General features: G+C 37.2%; 1 protein-coding gene across 2 annotated transcripts in view; it reads right to left on the bottom strand.

Moving 5' to 3' along the window:
• Positions 1-16,606: 16,606 nt before the first annotated feature.
• Positions 16,607-23,300, bottom strand: part of GRIK1 (glutamate ionotropic receptor kainate type subunit 1) — a 395,219-nt gene continuing 388,525 nt past the window's right edge. For both annotated transcript variants that reach the window (XM_047721195.1, XM_047721204.1), the window contains one exon: positions 16,607-17,001. In XM_047721195.1, coding sequence (XP_047577151.1) covers positions 16,846-17,001 — 156 coding nt within the window. In that variant the 3' untranslated portion in view covers positions 16,607-16,845. The remainder of the gene's footprint in view (positions 17,002-23,300) is intronic.

Genomic DNA, 23,300 nt, shown 5'->3' with positions numbered 1-23,300 from the left:
CTGGGACAGGCTTAATTGGGAAATCCGCTTAATCAAGACATCTCCCAGGGAACTGATTTAGCCCGATGATACATAATGTCTATGATTGCGGCTTAAAGGGGGTGGTAATTCTCTTTAATTGAGACACTTTCAGGTAATTTAGTACTGCCTGAAACTAGGTGTGTGTATGTGCTGTGGCCTCTGGATTTGTTTTTTTCCACAGTAAGGTGTGCAGGATTGATTCAGAAAACAGCATACATCAATTCAGCACTGCCCCACATACTCCTCCTTATCCACAATGGGAAGAAGGGTAGACCTCTTGGGAAAGAACCGCCATGCTCCCTTTCAGCAACTTGGAACTGGCACTTCAGTCCATTTTGGGATGCAAATATGGGATAATTAGCATTTTTCCTTTGTGCTTAGTTTCAGGGGAGCTTGTTCAGGCAGCAAAAGCCACTTCTTTTCTACTGATTCTTGTTCTTTCTTTTCTTCTGAGTGGCCTTCCTGCTGGGACCTTATACAAAATCCTGGAAGTTGACCTAACTTTTGTTGGGTTGAGCAGCATTAGAGAATAATTGATTGCAAGAAGCTATGACCTGAATTCTTATGTTGAGTTTCAATGTGATAGAGTTTGGAGATGAAGTCTTTATGAACCTTCAATGTGATAGAGTTTGGAGATGAAGACTTTATGAAGCTTTTACATTAAGACAAGGTAATGAAGATGGATGGAAGTGGTGCTCTTATAAGAAGAGATACCACAAATGATGTCAGCATCATCACTCGCTTTTAACATCAAGAAGATATTACTCATTTTCATCTATTCTGCAACAACTGTAATTCAGCATCCATCCTTAAAGCTGAATTGAGTCTCTTATAGGTAGCACATATTAGGTCTTGACTTCCAATCTCCAGAACTGTGAGAAATAAATATCTATTGTTTCAGACATTCAGTCTATGGTATTTTGTTGTGGCAGCTGGATCCAACTAATACATGGGGCAATGGCACATGCATCAAATTCTTTTTTTAAAGATGCAGCTGCATAATGATGGAAAATTGGAATGAGGAAATAGGATGGTCATTACCAACATTGGTTAGATTTTTCTTCAATCCTTTTTATTCTTATGGGAACTGAGTACTGATCACAGTCCTTACTTTGTGTCACCCTGTCACTATTGGTCTATGCATAAACTCTACACTTAGGCATTTACTTATTCAGTCACACATTTACTTATTCCCTTTTATTTCATACACTTTCTCTCTCTCTCTCTCTCTCTTTTTTTTTTTTTTTTTTTTTTTTGCTTTCTTTTCCCTCTACAGCCAACATTACATCATGCTTAATGTGTAAGGTTCCTGGTTCACAGGCAGCCATCTTGCTGTGTTCTTGATGGTGGAAGGGGTGAGAAAGCTCTTTGGGATATCTTTTATAATTTAGTTAATTCCATGAAGACCAGTCTGCTCTAATGACCTCATCACCTCCCCAAAGCCCCACTTCCAAATATCATCACATTGGGGATTAGGTTTCAACCCTTGAACTTTGGGGGAGATATATACCTTTGGCTTATTGCATACTCAGTCGTGTGTATCTACCATATTTTATCTATCATATTAGTTAAGGTAACACTACACATGCAACTGGTTAAGTTCTTCACATTTCAGAGGCTTACCAGAGCATCAGGTTAATTAATGAAGTTGAGACTCAATTAACAGTCTGAAATGGGTGCTCCAACTTAGGTGGTTTTCCATAAGAGATGATTCAGGGAGCCACACACTCCATCTTGTGATTCCACAACTTTGAACACATGGGTCCCATTCTGCTCCAGGGATCACCTCCACTCAAGTCTGGTGGAAGGAGGAAAGAGCAAGAAGATTTGCACTAGGGAAGTTCTGATAGCCAGGTCTGCAAGTTATCTGCCAAAGTCCAGCCAAACATTCCTTTCTCTGGAATTCAGCCATGGGTTTACACCTAATCTCAAGAGGATGCTAAGAAACGTGTTTCTTTCCTCCTGGAAGAGGAGGGAAAGCCTTAGTGATAAGGCAGCAGTTTTCTGTACATATATATCCTTTCTCAGGGATTGACAGCTGGATTGCCTCTGGTTTCCTACCACCAAGTGTTGCAGTTAACACTCCCTTTTTGATACTCTGTGGACCTGTGTGAAAATATCTTTAGTTCATAAACCCGGGGATGGAATTGCTTGGTCTTAGGATATTTATGTGCTCATTGTGACTCTTGATTGGCAACACCTGTCTGCCCTTACCAAGAGTTTGTAAGGATGCCACTATTCCCACATCTCCATGTATACTTCTTGCTTCAGGTTTCTTTTTTATAGACTAGTGTGTATACAGAAATATATCATTGTAGTTTTAATTTTCATGTTTCTAATGGCTAATAATTTTGGACATCTCATCACATTCTTGTTAACCCTTGGGTTCCCACATCTGTAAATTGCCTGGCTGTATTCCTTGCTCATTTTCCACTGTGGTTTCTATCCTTTTCATGAGTTGAAGAATACTTACCTGTTTATTCTTTTAAAAAATGTTGATTAAGGAGTCTTTCTTGCTCCCAAGGTCATATGGTGACATTTAAAGTTCACTCTTGCAATTTTGTTGGTCAGGGATTCACTTTCATTTTCTCCATGTGATGAATTAATTTTGCTACATCATTTATTGAACAATCTTTATCCATTAATTTATAGTTTCAGCCTTATCATATCCTAACTTCTCACATATATGGGCATTTCTCTGTGAACTCTATTCTATTAGTCATTTTTTTTTTAAAGTAGGCTCTACACCCAGCATGGAGCCAAATGTGGGGCTTGAACTCACAACCTTGAGATCAAGACCTGAGCTGAGATTCAGAGTGAGATGCTTAACTGACTGAACAACCCAGGTGCCCCTAATTTGTCTGTTTTTGTGCCAGTATCATTTTGCTTTTTCTTACTGTGACTGAATATGTCAATATCATTACATTAGGTTTCTTCTTTTTAAAAAGTTGATTTGGCTACATGTTGGTTTTTATTCTTCAATGTAAATATTGATGTATGTTTATTCAATTCGTCAAAGAAATTAAATTTTGATTGGGATGCTCTATGTAGATTAATTTGAGGATGATTAACATCTTTATAGTACTGAGTCTTCCCATTCCATCTATTCAACCCACCTTCTACGTCCTTTATTAACATTTTGAAATTTTACCTATTATGTTGTTATGAATTTTTAATTAACTTAGTTTCAAGATACTTTATGGGTTTTTTTGTTATTATGAATAAGATCCCATTTGATTACATGTTCTAAGTAGTTATTGCTGGTAGAGGACAATGAGTTGATTTTTGTAGTTTGGGCATGTACTTGGCAGTCATGAAGACCTCAGTCTAATTACTTTTAATAGTTTGTCTTTTGAGAATGCTGATTTTTTCTATTTATATTACAAATAACATTTTATCTCTCTTCATAATACTTTATATAATTTTGGCTCTCTAGTCCTAGATTAAATAGTAATTGTATTAGTAAATATACTTGTTTTGTTCTTATTCTTAAATAAATAGACTCAAAGATTCTCATTAAGCATAATGTTTGATGCCTTTAGTTTTGGTATTTCATCTTTATTAAACATACAGTTTCCTTCTGTTTATCTCATATAAGGGACTCCTAAAAATATCATAATAGAAATAGAATCTTACTCAATACTTTTATCTTGTATTACTTGAGATAATAGCATATCTTTTTTTCACTAGTTTACTAATGTGGCAAGTTGTATTGATTTATTTTATATTTGAAAACCCCGTGCATTTCTGAGATAAACCTAGCTTGTCCACAATATATTATCAACTTCAAAGATAAAGCAAGTGTTATTGCTGCTCGATGCAAGGCTGGGAAAAAAGAAGCTTTAGTTCATCCTAATCTTTCATTTTATCCTCCATCTCCCTTTCTATACAAACAGGTTTTTCTTTTTAGGCACTTACACAAACGGTTTTTGCCATTTAGAAACTTTTAAAAACACTAAGGCTCAGTTAAAAAATTATTTTTTTTCATTCCAGAATATCAGAAATTTTGGAAAATACAGTGAAGCAGGAAGAAACAGTCACTTCAAAACTGCATTCAGAGAAAACCTCTCCTAACATGTAAAGTAAAGTAGGTATAGCATGAGATGCTTTTCCAGAACTGTATTCAGACAGCAGGTCTACTAAATAGGGAAAAAAGGCTAGACCCCAATACTCACCACATTGATGAACACTGCAGGGAAGAGGCTATTCACCGAAATCCTGCAGAATCTGTGGATATTATTTTTTTTAAATAAGGTTATTTTTATTGTACTTTATGAGTTTTGCCTATACAATATAATATATATAAAACTCAGTCAAGAATTATAAATGACCAAGAAAGGTGCAGACTAATAATCACATTTTATACTTTTGTCATACTTTATAATTCCATATATAATCTCTTATTTGTTCTTAAATTTCCTGGATATAAGACAGAAATAATGTTCTCCATTTTACTGAAGAATATTCTAAACATCAGTTTAATATATGGCATATCCAAGATATTAGACATGTTGGAGTAGGTTTTGAAGCTAAGAACAGAATCCAGATACACTGTCTCTACATATTTTTTTTTAAGATTTTATTTATTTATTTGACAGAGAGAGATCACAAGTAGATGGAGAGGCAGGCAGAGAGAGAGAGGGAAGCAGGATCTCTGCTGAGTAGAGAACCCGATGCGGGACTCGATCCCAGGACCCTGAGATCATGACCTGAGCCGAAGGCAGCGGCTTAACCCACTGAGCCACCCAGGCGCCCCTACATATTTTTTTAATTGGGATATAATTGACATTATATCAGCTTCAGGTGTACAATATCATGATTTGATATTTGTATACACTGTGAAATGATCACCACAGTAAGTCAAATTACCATCTGTTATCATATAAAGTTATACCTTTTTTCTCTTGTACTGAGAACTTTATTAAAAATATTTTATTTATTTATTTGAGAGAGACAGAGATAGTGAAAGAGAGCACAAGTGGGAAGGAGGGAGAGAAGCAGACTCCCTGCTGAGCAGGTTGCCCGATGTGAGGCTTGATCTGAGGACGCTGGGATCATGACCTGAGCTAAAGGCAGATGCTTAAGCAACTGAATCACCCAGGCACCCCTATGCTGAGAACTTTTAAGATTTACTCTCTTGGGAACTTTCAAGTATGTCTTATAATATTATTGACTGTGATCCCCATCCTGTCCATTACATCCTGCATGATGTAAGCAGTGAGCGGTCCTAGTGATTGAGCCAAGTGGCTAGAGAGGTTTGGGCTGAACTTCAAGTCATACATCTCTCAAGTACTTTAGTAGGGAATAAAAGAGACTTGGACCAGTTGGTGAGGTCTAGAGTAAGCTGGGGCTCTGGAATGGGCATTGAAGCTAGGCACAGAATATTCTGAAATAACTGCTAATGAGGCAGAAGATTATGAAGCCCTTTCTGTTGTTTGGCCATGGGCTTCAACCATCTGTATTAACACATGATGGTATCTTTTATTTCTTTGTGTTCTGTCAGGACTGGAAAATAATTTTCTGGGTCTAAATATGGCTTTCATCTTTTCTTATGGATAATTTTGGATCTGTTATTAGTTTTAATTGATTTCACAGAGTTTGTGCCATGATGGCTACTTTCCATCAATGCTGTAGAACTGTTCTATACACTACTCTAGCGTGCTCTGTGTGCTGGAAGGAGACTGTACCATACACTCTGGCTCCCTGGCCATGTGACTTCCAGTTGGGTCTATCCAATGGGAGGTTCCATTGCATAATAGTCCATAGTACCCCCCACTCCTCTATTCATAGTTGCCTATGATCATCAACAGAGGCTGTGTTCTTTTACCTTTTACCTACAGCCACAACTCCTAGTGGTGCCTTTTCTCCTGTGGCCAATGCTCTGGTTGGGTCCTGGTAACATAATTCATTCTCACTGACCCTTCTGGTTTAAGGATGATAATGCCAGTCCTTATCAGCTTTCTTCATTCTTGCCTTCACCTCTATAAATAGCCCCTTTAATAATAAAAGTTCTTTTATTAATTTATTGAGTGCACCATCTGTTTCATGTTGGGACCTTGACTAAGACTCTTGTTGAAAAGTCTTTCATGTCCCACAGACTGGTATACTTTGGAGTTTGGGGGATACTACAGGCTTATGATAAAACCTTCCTGTTCTAAGTAAGCCCTATACCCAATGTGGGGCTCAGACTCAAAAGTCACATTCTCTAGGGGCGCCTGGATGCCTCAGTGGGTTAAGCCTCTGCCTTTGGCTCGGGTCATGGTCTCAGGGTCCTGGGATCCAGCCCTGCATCCATCTCTCTGCTCAGCAGGGAGTCTGCTTCCCTCTCTCTCTGCCTACTTGTGATCTCTGTCTATCAAATAAATAAATAAAATCTTTTAAAAGTCATATGCTTTACTGACTTGACCAAGCCAGGTGCCCCACAAAACCTTCCTGTTCTTTGGAGCTGGTTTCCAGCCCATTTGGCTTTGATATGCCCCAGCAATGAATGTTGCAATTTATAGATGACAATGATCATGAGGAGTCCCTACATGAGCCTGCAGAAACACCACTTTCTGACTCTAAAATACAGGTCATTTGGCTACTGAATACTACAGTTTAACTGTGAGCTGCACATGGAACCTCATGCCTATTGAGTTTCTCTATGAATTTGTTTTGATACCAGATGGAGATTCTCTAGTAGAATTTTGTTATCTTCATCTTAACTTCAGGCTTTAAAAATAACAATAAATAATAATAATATAATACTTAGTGTCAGGCATGATGTGCGCACTGTTAATGGTCTTACTGTTGATATGAAGAAACTGAAGTCTGGGGAGAAGTGAAGCAACTTACTCAAGTTCACACACAAAGTAAGCAGCTGAGCAGAGACTTACCCCAGGTCTACTTAACTCCAAATCCCAAGCCTGGAAAATGGTTGTTTCCTTCTACTTCAAAAATTCCTTATATTGATTTTATTCCACTCCTTTTCTCTCTAAGAAGTAACTTGTAACATCAGATTTCCACACGAGTTAATGTAGATTTCAGGAGATGTATTGGGTTTCACTTTGAAATGTCTAATGATAATACTTTAGTTTTGAATGTTACTTATTACTTACTGATCCACATAAATCCTAATATAGAAGAAAAATAGTGTGCTGAGTAGTGTCTGTATCTCCACATCCAATTGTCAATTTGTTCTTTAGTCTAGGAGAGTGACAATTTGAGTCCAAATCACTAGATGTCTTGGCCAGTAGGTCAAATATGGGTTCCTGCTGACTTGAGCCAATATGATGATGGCCAGAAGATCAGTCTTGAAAAAAAGTGAAATTCATGGTCCCCTTGTCTTTAACCCACCTGAACCTCAGGTCTGCAGTAAATACATCTCTCCTTTCAAAGCCACAACCTTTATTGGATGGCCTTCTTTAAAGGAAGTCTGCAGGTTCTGGTAACTTTTCCTTTCCCTTACTTGCTCATACGTGGTCATAACAGCTCTCCATCATTGCTATCCTTATCTCTTCTCACTACTCAGGAAATAGGCCCTCACAAAACTGTCTTCTTTGCTCCAGAGGGTTGTGCCAAGGGGTTCTTGCCATTATCCTCAGGTAAGAAAATTTTATGATTTACCCAAAGCTAAGTCAGGAGTATGTCAAAGAATAAAATTCAGCTTTAATATTCATCTTGGGGCCATGAAAGGAAATTGGAGGGATCTAGTCAACCATAAAGAAAGAATCCTGTTGGGAGAAATAAAGATAAAAATTCCATCTGAGGACCTACAGCCCTTCTGTGGTGCCCTCATCAGCTTCTGAAGCATCCCCCATCCAATTCCTCTGAAGATGCTCAGAGAAGCACCAATGTAAGCTGAGCTGATATTCTTGGAGCTCTTTTAGGTAGTTGCTTGCAAGGTTAACACCGAATCTTAACTAAAGGGAAAGAGAGTTTTAATAATATTTTGATTAAAAATTAATTCCTCCTTTCCCTCTGTTCTCACTAAAACTCTCCAATATCCTAACTATACTGTCAGGAAAAACAACAACAACAGCAACAACCAAACACTAAAACAAAAATTATCTATCTTTGACTTAACAAAATCACAGACTTTTCATAATTTGTGGTACATAAGTAATTTTTAATGACAAAAACAAGATGATTTGTAATGACAATTTTAGAGTGTAGTTCAAGAGTGGCAAACCCCACTATCTTAGGGCCATGCTCTAGCCCCTGGAAAAAATGTGAGGTAGAAAATGCCACTGTGGATTCTATTAACGTTGTAGTTAAAGCTAATAAAGTGTGCTTTGAAAGACCTGAAGTGGAGAATAATGTTATAAAAATGATAGTTTGAGAGAATGTACTCATGATTAGCTCTAGTCTTTCTCTAAGTTCTTCATCTTGTGCATATTACAAAACTGATCTGGTTTATCTCCATGCTAGAGTAGCAAGTTCAAAGATGGGTCCCTCTTTAATCTTTTACTTTATCTTCTTAGATGAGCATGGATCATGTTAGCTAGTCACCTGCAGATGTATCTGGCAGGGGAGTGAAATGCCTGTCTTTCTTGCTTGAAGCCTTCCCATCCTCTCAGATGGGTTTGCTTGGAGCCCCTTCATGTGATTGGTGGTAGCAGTGCGGACCACATCCCTCCCTCATAGGAAAAGGTACCACTTTTCAAGCTGGATAATCTGAAATATCTCGCACACTTGGTCTTTTCTAAACTCCTTCCTTCTCTTCCTCCCTTCCTTCCTTCCTTCCTTCCTTCCTTCCTTCCTTCCTCTCTCTCTTCCTTTTTCTTTCTTTCAAGGATTTTATTTATTTATTTGTCAAAGAGAGACAGATAAAGCAAAAGCAGGGGAACAGCAGGCAGAGGAAGAAGGCTCCCCGCTGAGCAGGGAGCTCGACATGGAACTGGGATCATGACCTGATCCAAAGGCAGATGTTTTAACAGACTGAAACATCCAGGCATCCCTAGACCTCTGCTTTCATAGGTTGGGGAGGAGAAAGGGGCAACAAGAGCTTGATTGGAGTGATACTAATAATAGGACCTGAAAAGGATAGCTGCCTGCAGGTTTTGTGGACTACTTAATGCTTGTTTTCAGCTAATTTCAGCTAATTTCAGGTGCTAATTCAGGTGTAAAAGGAGGAATCACATTTGATGCATTTTAAATATCGTTTAATGTCATATAAAGCAATAAAAAAAGCTTGATGTCTGGTAGATCTTCTAGTCCATCCTTCTGCTTTAAAGAAGCACAATCTCTAAAACATCTCAAACAAATCAGAACCCCTGTAATGTTTCCAGAGAGCTAACATTTGTGTCCTTTGGTGATTGGTGCTAGCATTTTATCACTGCTATCAAGAGTGTCCAACTCACTTATGACCTGTCTCCTTTAGATTATGGCATAAGCCCCTCTCTACCTTTCTCAGTGGAGGAGTAAAACCATCCATCTTCATGTCCCAGTTCAACACTTTATAAATATGAATGTAGTTGCTCTTTAACTGAACTCAGGGACCCACCCTTCCTTCCCTCCTTCCTTCTTTCCTTCCTTATCTCCTTTCTTTCCTTTCATCTGTTAGTCTTAAATTTTTGAGTAAATCCATTTTGTGGGTGTGTAGTCACCTTGGCTAACATGCTACATACTTTTAGGGTCTGCGTTATACTTGTGTCTTTTATTTTCACAAATGACTTCTGAGGATCGTCAAGGCAAATGCAAACATTTCCACCTTGAGGAAGAATCTCCTCAACACGGAAAGTTGCTTGAAAGATCTGATGTGTGTTGTGAGTTTCTGGGAATTCGCAATATTTTGTTATATATTTGGGGACAAAATAAGATCTAGAAAACCTAAGGAGGGAAGTAAAGAGGGAAAATATGAATCCAAGGTTTTCCAGGAAAGCTTAGGAATGGAAAAGATGAGTAAGTTTTATATTTTAGTGGGAAATTTAACAGCTTTGATCAGATTCACTTGCATATTTAATATATAAAATATCCTGTATTGTGTGAGCCGTTCCTGGGAGTGGTGGCGAAGAGGCTGATTTGGGCTTGAAATAAAGTGCTACACAAGTTACCATCATGGACCAAATAACATTAAGGTCAAATTTCTCAAGTGTAGATAAGTCACAGGAGAGAGGTGGGAAGAAATGAGGGAAAGTTTCATTCATCTGTGGCATTTGACCTGAGTCTTTAGGTCAAGTTTTGTCAGGGAGAGATGGAAGTAGGGAGAGAGAAGGAAAGAAAAAGCTTCCATATAAATGAGCAAACATGAGCCAGGCACAAGTTGTAGTTGTTGGTTGGTTCTGGTTCGACGAAATTAACCTGGTGTGTGGCTTCTCTAATAGCATTATTTTCTAGAGGAAGTTAGGAGGAAATCATCTAGGAAATCTATGATGAGATCATTAAACATTTCACTGAAAGATACCCTTGCAATTAATTTCATTTGCAATATGCATGCTTATGAATCATTATATTTGTTGGGATGTTGTGAAAAGGTCAAAACTAATTATATATTTGTTATGATGAGCTTAAAATTCTAGCTGTCATTTGTTATCTTGGCTCCCTTGGGACAATGTAGACTCGATTCCATCCCTACATTGGAGTTCTGAGTGTAATTTTTTAAAGCTTTAATGAAAATGTTTCTTTCATCATTATAATTTGGTTTGTTATGCTTAATGCCACAAAATTACTTTTAAATCTTGGCATGGCTTTATTAAAAATGGTCTCATTTTAATTTGCTGCTCTAGGTACAGAATTCATCATGAAGACAAGGAAAAGCAGTCTGCTTCTTCAGAGATATTCTGCAAGTCGTTTAATGACAGATCTACAAGTACTGAAGACATTATCAACGCATTTAAAATTCTCTGTGATGTTGGTTACATGAAAATCTTTATCTTGTGTGTGTGGCACATGTTTCCTGAAATTGTTATATTTCTTGGTCTCTTACTGAAGAATTTGCCAGTATATGTTCCTTGTGAGTAGATGGGAATGTAAATCCTAGAAAACTCAATGGCATTCATAGTTACAGTCCCTAAAAATCAAGTGAGCCAACAAAATTTCACCTTTGAAATGTGACCTATTCATTTCTAATATTCTTAAAGGCAAAGACTACGTATTTGAAATCTGACCTATTCGTGTGTAATATTCTCCAAGGCAAGGACTATATCTTCTATAAAATTTGTGGCAGGTGTCTACATGGCTTATCCTCAAAAGGTTGTCATTCATTACTCAACAAGTCTTTGTTTATTACCCACTATAAATAAGAGGGTAAACAACTTTGATAGCATTATTGATATTTAAAAGAAATAGTCTGAGTCACCTTGTAGAAGTTTATAATCAACTGGGAGTTCATGATCTACTTGTCTCCTATGAGATTGCTGGAACATGATAAGGCTTAGGTGTTTACAGGAACTAACACATTATGCCATTCATATGTTTTAATTACGATTTGAATGACTTGCCTTAGGAACAAGAAATGTTCAAAGAGTTATTTCAAATCTGTAATACAACTAGTCTGCACATTTGGTGGAGAGTTCATTTTATTAACTATCAAGAAATGACATTTTACTATTTAAGTACCTTGGCAAGGCATTGATATCCTTAGATATTGCTTCTTGAAAACATTAATATCTATCTATCTATTCTATTAAATGCTAATGGGAGATAACTAATTGTCCCTATGATACTTCTTTAAAAGTTAGGTCAAGTTTGTTTCAATACAAAACAAATATGTGTTTTAATATAAATAAAACAAAAATATTAAATACGTAACTCCATTTAGTACTGTGACTAAGAGAGTCTGGATTCTGATAGATTAAAATTAGAATCTTGGTTCTTCAACCAACAAGCAGTCTGACCTTGGGGAGCTACTTACTCTTTTTTCTTGCAATTACTTTTCTGAAATAGAAACAGTAATACAGAGTGCCAGCTTCATGAGGCTGCTGAGGGGACACTGTATGATAAGGTATGTTTTGGGGGAAGCCTGAGTTTGGCCAATAGTACTCAGAGTTAGGAAGGAACAGAGTGTGGTTGATGATGTGGCTGGGGTTATGTTGCATCGTTTGCCACTTTATAGTTAAGTGACCTGGGCAACCTGTTTAAGCCCCCTGAACCTCGGTTTTTAACTCTGTAAAAAAATGTTTACTTTAGGGTTGCTGTCACTATTACATGAGCAAATGTTGTGAAGTACATATAATGCAACTGGATTCATACATCCTCATTAAATGATAGCTGTTATTAAAATTATTAACATCTGATAGCCTGACTTTGATATATGCAGGAACAGAATCCATATCAGACTAAGAGACTGGGATCTACCTATTATCTACCTATCATCTCTCTTCTATCATTTATCTATATGTATATCTATCTAATATCTATCATCATCATCTATGTATCTATCATCTATCTGTTTTCTATCATTTATATGTACATCTATCTATCTATGTACCTAATCTTTCTCATAATGTCCAAATGAAATGTCAAAGTCAATCAGACATCTTCCAGATGATCTTGGATTGCTTTGACGGTGGATAGTAGTCCTTTGCCTTCCATTTGGATCAGTCTTGTCTTTTGCCATCAGTAGAAATTTTAGCTTTGTTAGTAGAGTTCTGTGGCTGCCAAGGAGATGAAATCTGAGGGCCAATGAACAAAATATCCTATGACTTGTCTACATTGGGTTGCTTTTGTGAGGACAGGGGGGCTACTTAACCTATAAGACTTCACAATTTCAGGCTTCATACAGAATTTTTGAGGGCAAATTAGGACATCAAGACATTCTGTGAATGAAGAAAAGTGGATGGGAAATGATGGGGAAAAGGAAGGAAAAAGCATATGAATTAAATAAGCAAACCAGATAATACCTGTCCACAAATCCTTTTTGGAGTCTCAGTTAACTGACTAGCCTGTGCAATAATGAAGTAACTTCTCCAGTTTGTTATCTTGTGATGCAAAAACAACTTCTCTGTTGTACTTGTGACACAGTAGGAGGACGCTTATCTGCAAAGCCAGCCCACATGTTTCTGGGATTTCTAAGTGTCAACTTGTCAGTATGGTTTAAGTTGGTCATTTCTTTCTCAAGGCCTATGGGACTTTGAGTTACTAGTAAATATAGCATATATGTCTCTATTCTGGTGGATTTACTGTTCCTGTTTTGTCCTTTTTTTCCTCCACACAGACACTTTTTTAAGAAATGTAGCTGGAAAAAATTTCCTTTCATATACAGGACTAGACATGAACAAAACTGAGATGTGCTTGTGCCTTTCAAGTACCAGCCTCACTTTTTATTACCTCCTTGCCACCCTAACAGGCTTCTTCTCCAAGAACTCCATTACTTTAGGTGGAATGGCTTGTTTGCCCTAGCTCTGTACACTCATGACTCTCCTCTGGACATCCTTGATCAGTGAATACCTGTTCCCTTCTCCTTGCTCCAAGCTGAAGGAGTCAACTAATAAATTCCTTGAGCAAGTAGATTGTAACTTGAGTCTCTTTTAGACAATGCTTCACTTTGTTACCAAACACATTGGCCCCTCTGACGTTGGAGAGAATCTGGTGGACCTTATCTTTGGGGACTGGTAGACTTCATGTTTCTTTAACAAAAAATCACCACAGCATGGGTAGCTCCTAGAAACACCTTTCCTGGAATAGTCACTCTTATGTTATTCCTCCTCTGAAACAACAATCCCAGGAGCTTCTTGGTTGAGAGAGGGATGCAAAGTATAAGACACCCCTAACTATAGGGAACAAACTGAGGGTTCATTGAAGGAGGGGAGGGAGGGGACTGGGGTTAGTGGGTGTTGGGTATTAAGGAGGACACTTGTGATGAGCATGAGGTGTTATATGTAAGCAATGAATCACTAAATTCTACACCTGAAACCAATTTTAATATATATGTTAACTAATAAGAATTAAAATAAAAACTTGACATAAAAAAAGAGCATGTTTAGTCTTTTGAGTCAGGCAAAGGGTTAAATTAAAGCAGGGACTGCTGAGACAGAAAACAAAAAGTTTGATCTATTTGATCTTTATCTTGTTTCCTTGACTCACTTCAAACTGATTTCTTTCTCTCCAGCTTTTTCTGGCCTAAGAATTGAAAACTCTGAGCTCCTAGATGTTTCTACAACCCCACGAGGTCAATGCAAGCAAGGAATTGTTTCTCCCCTTTTTCTGTACTGAAGTCAAGAAGGACCCAGACTGGAAACTTGAAAAGGAAAATAAATCTTGGCCATGAACATTGTCCTTCAATCAAAACTGAACTCCTTCTCTCTGGCTGAGTATTTCACCTGGGCAATCTTTTTCTATTAGCATCAAGAAATTGCTGAAGGGAAGAAATGTAAGATCCAGTTTTTAATTAACTTTGCCATTGATTTCCACATAAGTGTGTATTAATCACTGTTCTTTGGTGAAAGGGATGAAAATCTCCAAGATTAATGATTTTTCTCCTCAGGGATTTTTCTGGACCAAGTTCCAGATATTCCACAATTTCTTCTTTTTCTCTTCTCTGAACTCACTACCTTACTCTGTCCTTTGCCCTAAAATATAGAGACACACAGAAACATATGTACATGCATTCACACCAAACACGCTTTCAGAATGAAATATTGAGGTGGGGGAAGGAAGATGATCAAGCACATTTAGTAGTTGCCATAAAAATCCTATTCTGCTGTGTTGCCTAGTTCAATATATTTTTTAACCCATTTACTCATAGCAAGTATCATATGCCTTGAATGAAAATGCATGTTTGCATTCTAGTTATGGCTAAGTGAAAAGGAAAGTGGTTAGTGGGCCTTAAAGTGCCTATAAACCAGATTGACACACAATATATTTTAGATATTAGAAGTTGAAATACTTCTTTCCCCACAAATTACTGTAACAGTCTGTGAAAAGATATGGTAATATTTTCTGAAATGAGAGAAAAGTATCATACTGTCACATTAGAAAATGGAAAATAGAATGCCTTCGGTATAGTTTTTAGTGAACTGAGTACATCACATGTTTCCCCTCTAATATTTTACCATTCTAGTCCATCTTCAGCTGCTGGATTCACCTTATTTCTGTTTGTTTTTTTATCTGTTTGTCTCTGTAAGCATATTGTTTCCAATGTAAGCATCTTCGTGGTGTTTATGTAAACATCTTGATGAATTTTTGAATGAAATACATTGTCTTCTAATTCTGATTGATCCCAAATCTCAGCATTGATCATAATCGCAGGAAAATATCTATCCAATATCTGTTATTGCTCTTTTAAAGGTGATTTTTTCTTTTTATGTCTAGAAACATTTTTCTACTTGAACTTTATAGGGACTAGATTAAAAGATTCTTTTTTAAAAATTCTTTTTTAAAAATTTTTTATTTTTTATTAACATATAATGTACTATTAGCCCCTGGGGTATGGGTCTGTGAATTGTCAGGCTTACACACTTCACAGCACTCACCATAGCACATACCCTCGCCAGTGTCCATCACCCAACCAAAAGATTCCTGTAGTTATAGAATCATCCTGCAGAAACTAATGGGACTTAATCATATGAAATATTGATCCAATGCCTGCTCTTCATTGGTTCCCAATATGATGAATGATACCCTGACTCTCCAGTGAAACCTCCCTCTCCTCCTACCCCAATCCTGGACTTTTTCTTAGCCCCATTCTTCCCTCATGACCACCATCTAAATCTCTGGCCGATGAGTTGTGCCTCTGAGTTACCTCCATCATCCAGTGCTCTGCCTGCCACTGCTCTGGCAAGGCTGCCATGTCCTTTCCCTGGGTTCCTGAAAGAGTCTTCCGGTGTCCCCGTCTCCTCAGTCTCCTTGGCCTTCAATTCTTTCTTGACTTTCACCCAGAGTGATTGTCACTTATCAGGCCCATTGCATCCCCTTCCATTTTGCCACACCCAGCTCCTTTTTAGCCCTATTTGCTCTTCTCTCAGGGGCTTCAGATATGCTGCTTCCTCAGTCTGGAACGTTTGCTTCTCCACCTTGTGTCCCTCCCTTCACTTGATTGACTTGTCATCCTAGTTGAGCTATGCTTTCCTTCATGAAGACTTCCTTGGTTGAATATTTCTCCTGCACGGTCCTTCAGCTTCTGGCTTCCACAGAGGAAGTGCTAATCCCTCTTTGAGGAATACCATGTTTTTCTTTTTTGTTTAACTAAACGATGTGAGGGCAGGACCATCTCTAGGCAGAACCTAGAATGGTGCCCAGAATGTGGTAGACTACTTCTATTTTTTGAATGAATATCCTTTTGTTCAGAATCCTTTTATCTTATACTCACCGATGTTCCAAGTGCCATTTTAAAGTACTTATGAAGTTAGATTTTAAAGCACAAAGATGAATAGTTTCTCTTTACTATAATAGCTAGGTATTTGGTATGAACTAAAAGTATTTTTTTTTTAAACTTAGTCAGAAGTGATTCTGTCTGAACAGGTGGAGAGAGTCATCAAAATAGAAAACTGACAACAGATGACACTTGGCAACCAAACATTGTGAATGGGAGCCGAGTAAAGGGGAACAAACCAACACTCAAACCTTTTCTGGAAAAACAAAACAACAAAACAAAACAAAACCCTGTTGTTTTATTATTATTTAGAAAGAACACACAGAAATTTATCCAGAAGAGAGAAAAGGCAAAATAAGTGAGCATACAAATTCATTTCAAAAGAACCAGTGCCACTTCCCAAGTACTATCTGTCTCTGTGAGCTTCTTAAACTTTTGTATTTCTTATATCTCTATATATAACCATAGTTATATATATAGATACATGGAAACACATCACGCACTTGTCAGGAATCCTTCCTCCCAAAACCTGTAGTGAGCATATCCTTTTTTTTTTTTTTTTTCTGAAAACTGCCTGTTGATGTGTTCTTGGATTATGCCACAGTCTCTTTCCTCTGAGTTCGTCTCTGATGGCAAGTAAGGATACTTGTGAAGGGAGATTTCCCCTTAGTTCTTGACTTTTTCTTTAGCTTTTTCTGATTTTTGAGTGAGATTCCCAGTTCTTCCATGATGGCATTGAAAGAGAGACACTAGAGAACATGAAATAATAGAGCATCAGTATAACCAAACTAGCTCCCTCCTCTGCTGATCTGTCTCTTACCTAGGTTTTTATGAATACAAGATATTGGTCTAGGGCAACTCTGCCACAGATTAAGTTCCCGGCCAGTTCCCACACCTCCTCCTCCACCCACTGGCCATTTGCCTTTTCTATTTGGGGAAACTGAGGCAGCAGGCTAGCTGGGCAGACTTTGGGGTTTCATTCACTGATGCAGTAGTATAAGACTACCCAGTTAGGTTCTCAAAATAGACAACTTACCTTTGTTGAGACACCAAAATAGAGTTAAGTTAAGTCATTTCCCCCATTGAGATGATCCAAACATTGATAGGTTTATCAAGGCATACGGACACTTCAGTAATGCTATAGAAAATGAACAAACCTTCTCTACACCAAGGCTTTGTTTTTTTCTCCCATGAAACCTTACTTTGTTCCTAAAATAAAATCTAATTCTTGATGACTTTCCTTTCTGATAAAAAAAAAGAAAAAAAAACAATTTTAAATTGTATATTTTCTCCAAAAAAACAGAGATCTGGCAGCAGCAATGATGCAGCTGTGGTTGAAATGAAAATAATATGGTACTGAACTGCACAGCAAAGATGATGGCATTATACAAGGAGAAAATGGAGCAATGATTATGAAATATCACACATATGCAGATGGCATATATATGTACAGACCTATTACAATTACACTGTATGGATTCACATGCACAGTATACAAATGCTATAATAAAACATAATTTACTGTCATTTCTTCCAGCCAAGATAAGATCTTCGAGAGACAAATTCTTGCTTATAGAGATTTCTATAAAGTAGTATTGTTTTTTATGAGATCATTCTTAAAACACCCTTCAAACCCCAAAGCCGTTGGTAAAGTGTGTGGAAGGGCAACTGTGTGACTCATTTGTGATTAACTCAAAAAATGGATATGTTAAACACAAACAATGATATGCCACCAGCTGATTTCTTGAGGTCGTGAGGGCCTGATAGGAAGAAATTGGTGATTCACGTGTGCAATGCGGGAAATGTCTCCTGCAGTCCTTGCATATCAAGAGGCGACATGTATTTTTGAAAATCTACACTCCATTCTTGATCCATAGAAGAATTGATGTAGTTTAAATAAACAATACTCTTTAAAAAATATATTTATTTATTTATGAGAGAGAGAGAGAGAGAGAGAGAGAGAATATCTCCAGCAGCCTCCATGCTGAGGTGTGGAGCCATAGATGGGGCTTGATCTCATGACCCTGAGATCATAACCTGAGTGGAAACCAGGAGTTAGGATGCTTAACTGACTGAGCCACCCAGGTGTGGATAAATAAGTAGTATTTTTAATTTTTCTACTTGATTTGAAAACCAGACAGACAAATCTAGATCTTAGATGTAAATTACTGGTCTATCAGACACACACCTCCAAAAAAAGTACTCGTTTTTTGTATGACTTTGTCTCTTTTACACATGAATGTTTATAGGATTGGAATTTCATTTCCATTTTCTTATAGTAGTGAAAATTCATGTTATGCATGTTAATTTCCTTTCAAATGGTAAGTTGTGGCTTCAGTGAACTGAGAGGGAGATCATGTCACACAAAGAAAAACTTCAAAATGTTTTCTATGAATTATATTTTCAAAAAATATTATAGTAGGTATGTCACATATTAATTTTTTTTGTAGCATAATGTGATGTGAAATTTATGTTACGAAGATGAATTGAATGTTTTATAGTGCCTTTGTGGTAGATGGTGTTGCATTGGGGTTTTGCAACTTTTGCTCAGATATTTATTTTAATGTAAGTTTTTTTGTTTGTATTTTTTTATTTTATTTTTTTGCACAGGACATTTCTAATTTCAGGAGGATCATTAAAACGGAAGGAAGAGAGAGAGAGAAGGGAGAAGTGCCAAGGATTTTATACCCCACACTATTACACACAAATCTCATAGCAATCTTATAAGGTAGGAATTATTATGCTCATTATGTAGATAGGGAAATTTACTATTGGAGAAATTAAGTAATTTGTCCAGGAAATGTGGCTTGCAAGAGAAAAAGCTCACATTTGACCTCAGTCCATCTGACTTCCCAGACTCAATTGCTTTCACTTAAAATCTCCAACACCTTGATTAATTTTTTTTATTAAATCACTATAGAGAATTTTTTGTAGATTCTTTTCCTATAAATATATGTTAAGAAATTGCAATCTTTGTGTTTTATTTCAACTCTCAAAACATTTGATTTTAGACATTTCTCTTTATTTTGCCCTAAAATTACCAAAGCAAGTCTCCAAATGTGGCTCCCATAAGAGACACAACCAGGAGGGGGCTTGAAACCCTCTCTCTCTCTCTCTCTCTCTCTCTCTTATTTTGGGTAGTAGAGCAGTCACAGATGTTATCTTGACAATACATTTCAATTATGTTTCTCTTTAAAAACACAGTCTTCCTTCAAATTTTGTATTGCCTTAAAATACAACAAAGGTCTAGTCTTTTGATCAACTCCAACTATTTATTTCTTGCTGCCCGCATGAAAGTGAATATAAATAAAGTTTTATGAGTGGTTTGGTTTCTCTCTCTTTGGTCACAAACAATGATTTCTTTTTGATTCTCACTTTGTCTCCAACTGTCAAAAAAGAAAATGGCAAGATATTGGAGCTGACCTTTCTGCTTCCAAGTTTTTGCTGTAGGCATAAGGCAAGATGACCTTTAAGGTCCCTACCAGCCATGAGCTCAAGCAAACCACACTCTTTTATCCACAGGAAATGAAACTGTTGAAGGTCATCTCAGCACAGAGTGGCACGAGACAGTCTCCTATTCATTCTTCAATTTGCCTTTTATAATCTCAGAATTAAAGATCACACACACACACACATATATATATATATATATATATACATATATATATATATATATATATATATTAATATATATTGAGCTTCTGAATTAGGATAAAAATTTAAGTAGCTTTCCAAAGCTTCTATTTCTGGACACGGTTTTCATGAACTCTCTTGTGTTCACAGGGCCATAGAAAATTAAGTTTAAGCATGGAAGTTTAAATTTCTAAACCTATTTCATAGAAAGTGTCAGACATATGGATGACCACCTAGCTGCCATGCTTGGTAGGTAGGGAAATTAGAGGTAGGATAGATACCTCAGCAGTACCCTCTAGTGCTTTGCAGACTGGAAACTCCCCTGTAGCATGCATCCTGGGTCCTTTTATTTTTCTCTGGTGGGTGGAGTTCATATTTTCAATGGATCCACACATACGACCACAAATGATAGTTGTGAGTTGGCCCAATATCAGAATGCTGGAATTTAAATTTTAGCTACAGTGCCCAGTAGCTGGGTTACACTGAGCAAGATATTTAGTTTCTCTTTGACTCAGGTTCCTTATCTATAAAATGGAAACAATAGTAGAAGTCTTTTCATTGAGTAGTTTGTGAATGGTTGGGCAGGTACCTGTAAAAAACACAGCACACAGCAGGTACCTGTAAAATACACAGCCTGGCACATCTCTTCCTTTAAAATAACATTGTATACATCACTGAAAATATTTTAAGTCTATGGAACTTGCTATATGTATTTTGTTTTGTTTGCTTGTTTGTTTGTTTTTTGGATGGAAAGGAAGTACAGTGAAAGGTTGATGCTCCTTTAATTTTAGCCATTGTATGCCTTTTTATGCACCAATTCTTTGTTTATACCAGTGTTTTAAAGTAGGTTTTCTACATGTTTAATACATAGCATTTTCAATGCTTATTTACTTGTTTTACCCAGCTCATAACACATTTTAGTATTTATGTAGTAATAGGCTTTATGACAGCTTGTGTCTTGCCTGTGAAGGATAGGTGTTCAAGCATAATAAGAAAATGAAAATTAACTGCAGTCCCTTGCCATAAAAAAAAAAAAAAATTATCTCTGCTTCTGAACCCATTGAAAATGAATCCCTATGATGACAAGTCTGATAGGAAAATTCACTTATGAATAAATGGGTTTATAGTAATAAACTATATTAGTGCCTTTTATGCTGTTCTGGACATCGTCCAAAGATAGTCAGGTGTGTCTATGTATGTGCAAGTGAGAGTGTGTGTGCCTGTGATTTCTCTTGTAGAGGGAAGGAAGCTGAGATACAAGTAGTCTGCTAGAAACCACTAGCGAAGCTTCAGCCAGCCCCATAGCTCTTCTGGTTTTTACAAGGAAAAGGATTTGCTTGTTTTGCAGAGAGCCATTCCTCTTCTCCACTTGTTTTGCGCCTGTGGTGTGTCCTGAATGACCGCGCCACCCCCCTCACCCCACCATCATTTTCTTCTCCTGCCCTCTTTTCTTCCTTTTTTTTTTTTTTTTTTAACCTTTCTCTTTGGCTAGATTTTTAAAAGTAATTGCTGACAGCATGGCACCTCCTTTGGAATAATCCCCAATATTTAATTTCTTGGTACTGGTGTGAACCGTAATATACATTATTCTTCTTTCCTGACACATTTATCCTTGTATTACAAATACAAGAAGGGGTGGGAGGAGCTAATCGAGTTCTTGCTTTGTACCTAAAATAAACTGCCTTAAAAAAAAGTAGTCTGGGGGTGAAGAGTGATTTCTTTTAAGTTATAGGAAAAGCTGTGTTTTAAAATTTGATTTGAGTTTACAATATTGAAAGGATCAAGGTAGGCTAACTGGGAATGGCTTTGCTAGTTGCAAACTTGGCATCAGATTGTGAATATCAGATTGATTTGTTATTGTGTATTTAACGTTTTTGCATTCGGTGCTTTTATTCATTGGTACATTTAGAAGAACTGCTTGGAATGCATTCCTTTACACCTTACATTTTGAATAGGTTTCTTTTGCTACTTTATTGGGCTTTTTATTTAAAGACAAACAAAGTGGTCTGTGACATTGTCTAATAAATTTTCACATTAAGTGCTGAAGAAAGATATAGATAATATTTGTGTCATCTTATAGATATAAAATCTTTCATTTTATATAGATCTGCTTTAACTTGAAAGCAAGCTGTAATCTGAAGTCTTTTTGTAAAGACCATTTTTAGTAAAATAGACCAAATTTTAGTGAAATATAGAAATCAAGGAATAGGTTACTGAGAAATAATGAGATTATCATTGCTCTTATTTTCTTGGTCTTATCAAATTACTATCACAGTTCTGTGGAGGGAATGTCTCAGTGATATATTTTTTAAGACATTTATTTGAGAGAGAGAGAGAGAGTGTGAGAGAGAGCATGAGAGGGGGGAAGGTCAGAAGGAGAAGCAGACTCCTCACAGAGCTGGGAGCCCAATGCAGGACTCCACCCCGTGACTCTGGGATTATGACCCGAGTCGAAGGCAGTGGCTTAACCAACTGAGCCACCCAGATGCCCTGATTTTTTTCTTTTTAAGAAGAAGTTCTAAACATTCATATCCTTAACATTTTTAAACTCTGAGGTTCAATGTGGGAACAACCTAGAGTGTTCAAAATGTCAGGAAACTTTTTAAGGAATAAGGATGGAAGAATTCTATTCATACATTTGTTACCTTAAGACGTTGGAAAGTCTGATCACCTATCTGCATACATGTTTTATGTCTTCACAGGATAATCGATGATCTAAAAGCAGAGATCAAGCTCCAGTGATCTCCCACTAATTATGTTAAGGAAGGGGGAGGGGAATTGTTGGAGTAGCCACGTGTACACAATCTTTGTGTGAAGTTCTTGTATCCCAGAACTCATAATTTGGCTACCATCTACTCTTGTTTTATCAATTTTCTGGGTTCATTCAGAGTCCCTGGGCCATTTCTTCTGTAACTATTCTTGGACTTAAATTTGAGAGGTTGAGAGTCAGCCATCACATCATCTTCCAGAATAGTGGTTATGATTAATTGTGCCTGAAAGCTAATGAGAGAACTGAGTCTCATCTCAACTGTGCCCCAAATTTTGTGGTGGAGGAAATCTAGACACTGAACTAGAACTTCAAGATGTGGTCTCCTTTTCACCACCTGTGACCCAGAATCCACTCATCGCCCAGCCCATTTTCCTGCACCTTCCATATTTAAAGTGGCACTCCACTCCCTTTAGCCCTATCTTCCCTTTGGCTACAGTGTGTCAATCCCACTAACTCATTTTCCTAGTTCCTTTTAATTTTATGTTGTCACCATCTCTATATCCTTTTCCATCTCAAGTCCTCTATCTTATCTTTTTGCCCCCACACTTGAGGCTTGATGCCAACATCTTTGCTCTCTCAGATCCTAGATGTAAGCTAATTCTTTGCATGAATGCATACCCCAGAATTCCCTGTTTTCCAATCTGA

The sequence above is a fragment of the Lutra lutra genome, chromosome 1, assembly GCF_902655055.1.
Source record: "Lutra lutra chromosome 1, mLutLut1.2, whole genome shotgun sequence".
Lineage (NCBI taxonomy): Eukaryota > Metazoa > Chordata > Mammalia > Carnivora > Mustelidae > Lutra > Lutra lutra.
Note: the sequence above shows the minus strand (reverse complement) of the source record. Positions and strands in the feature narration are given on the sequence as shown.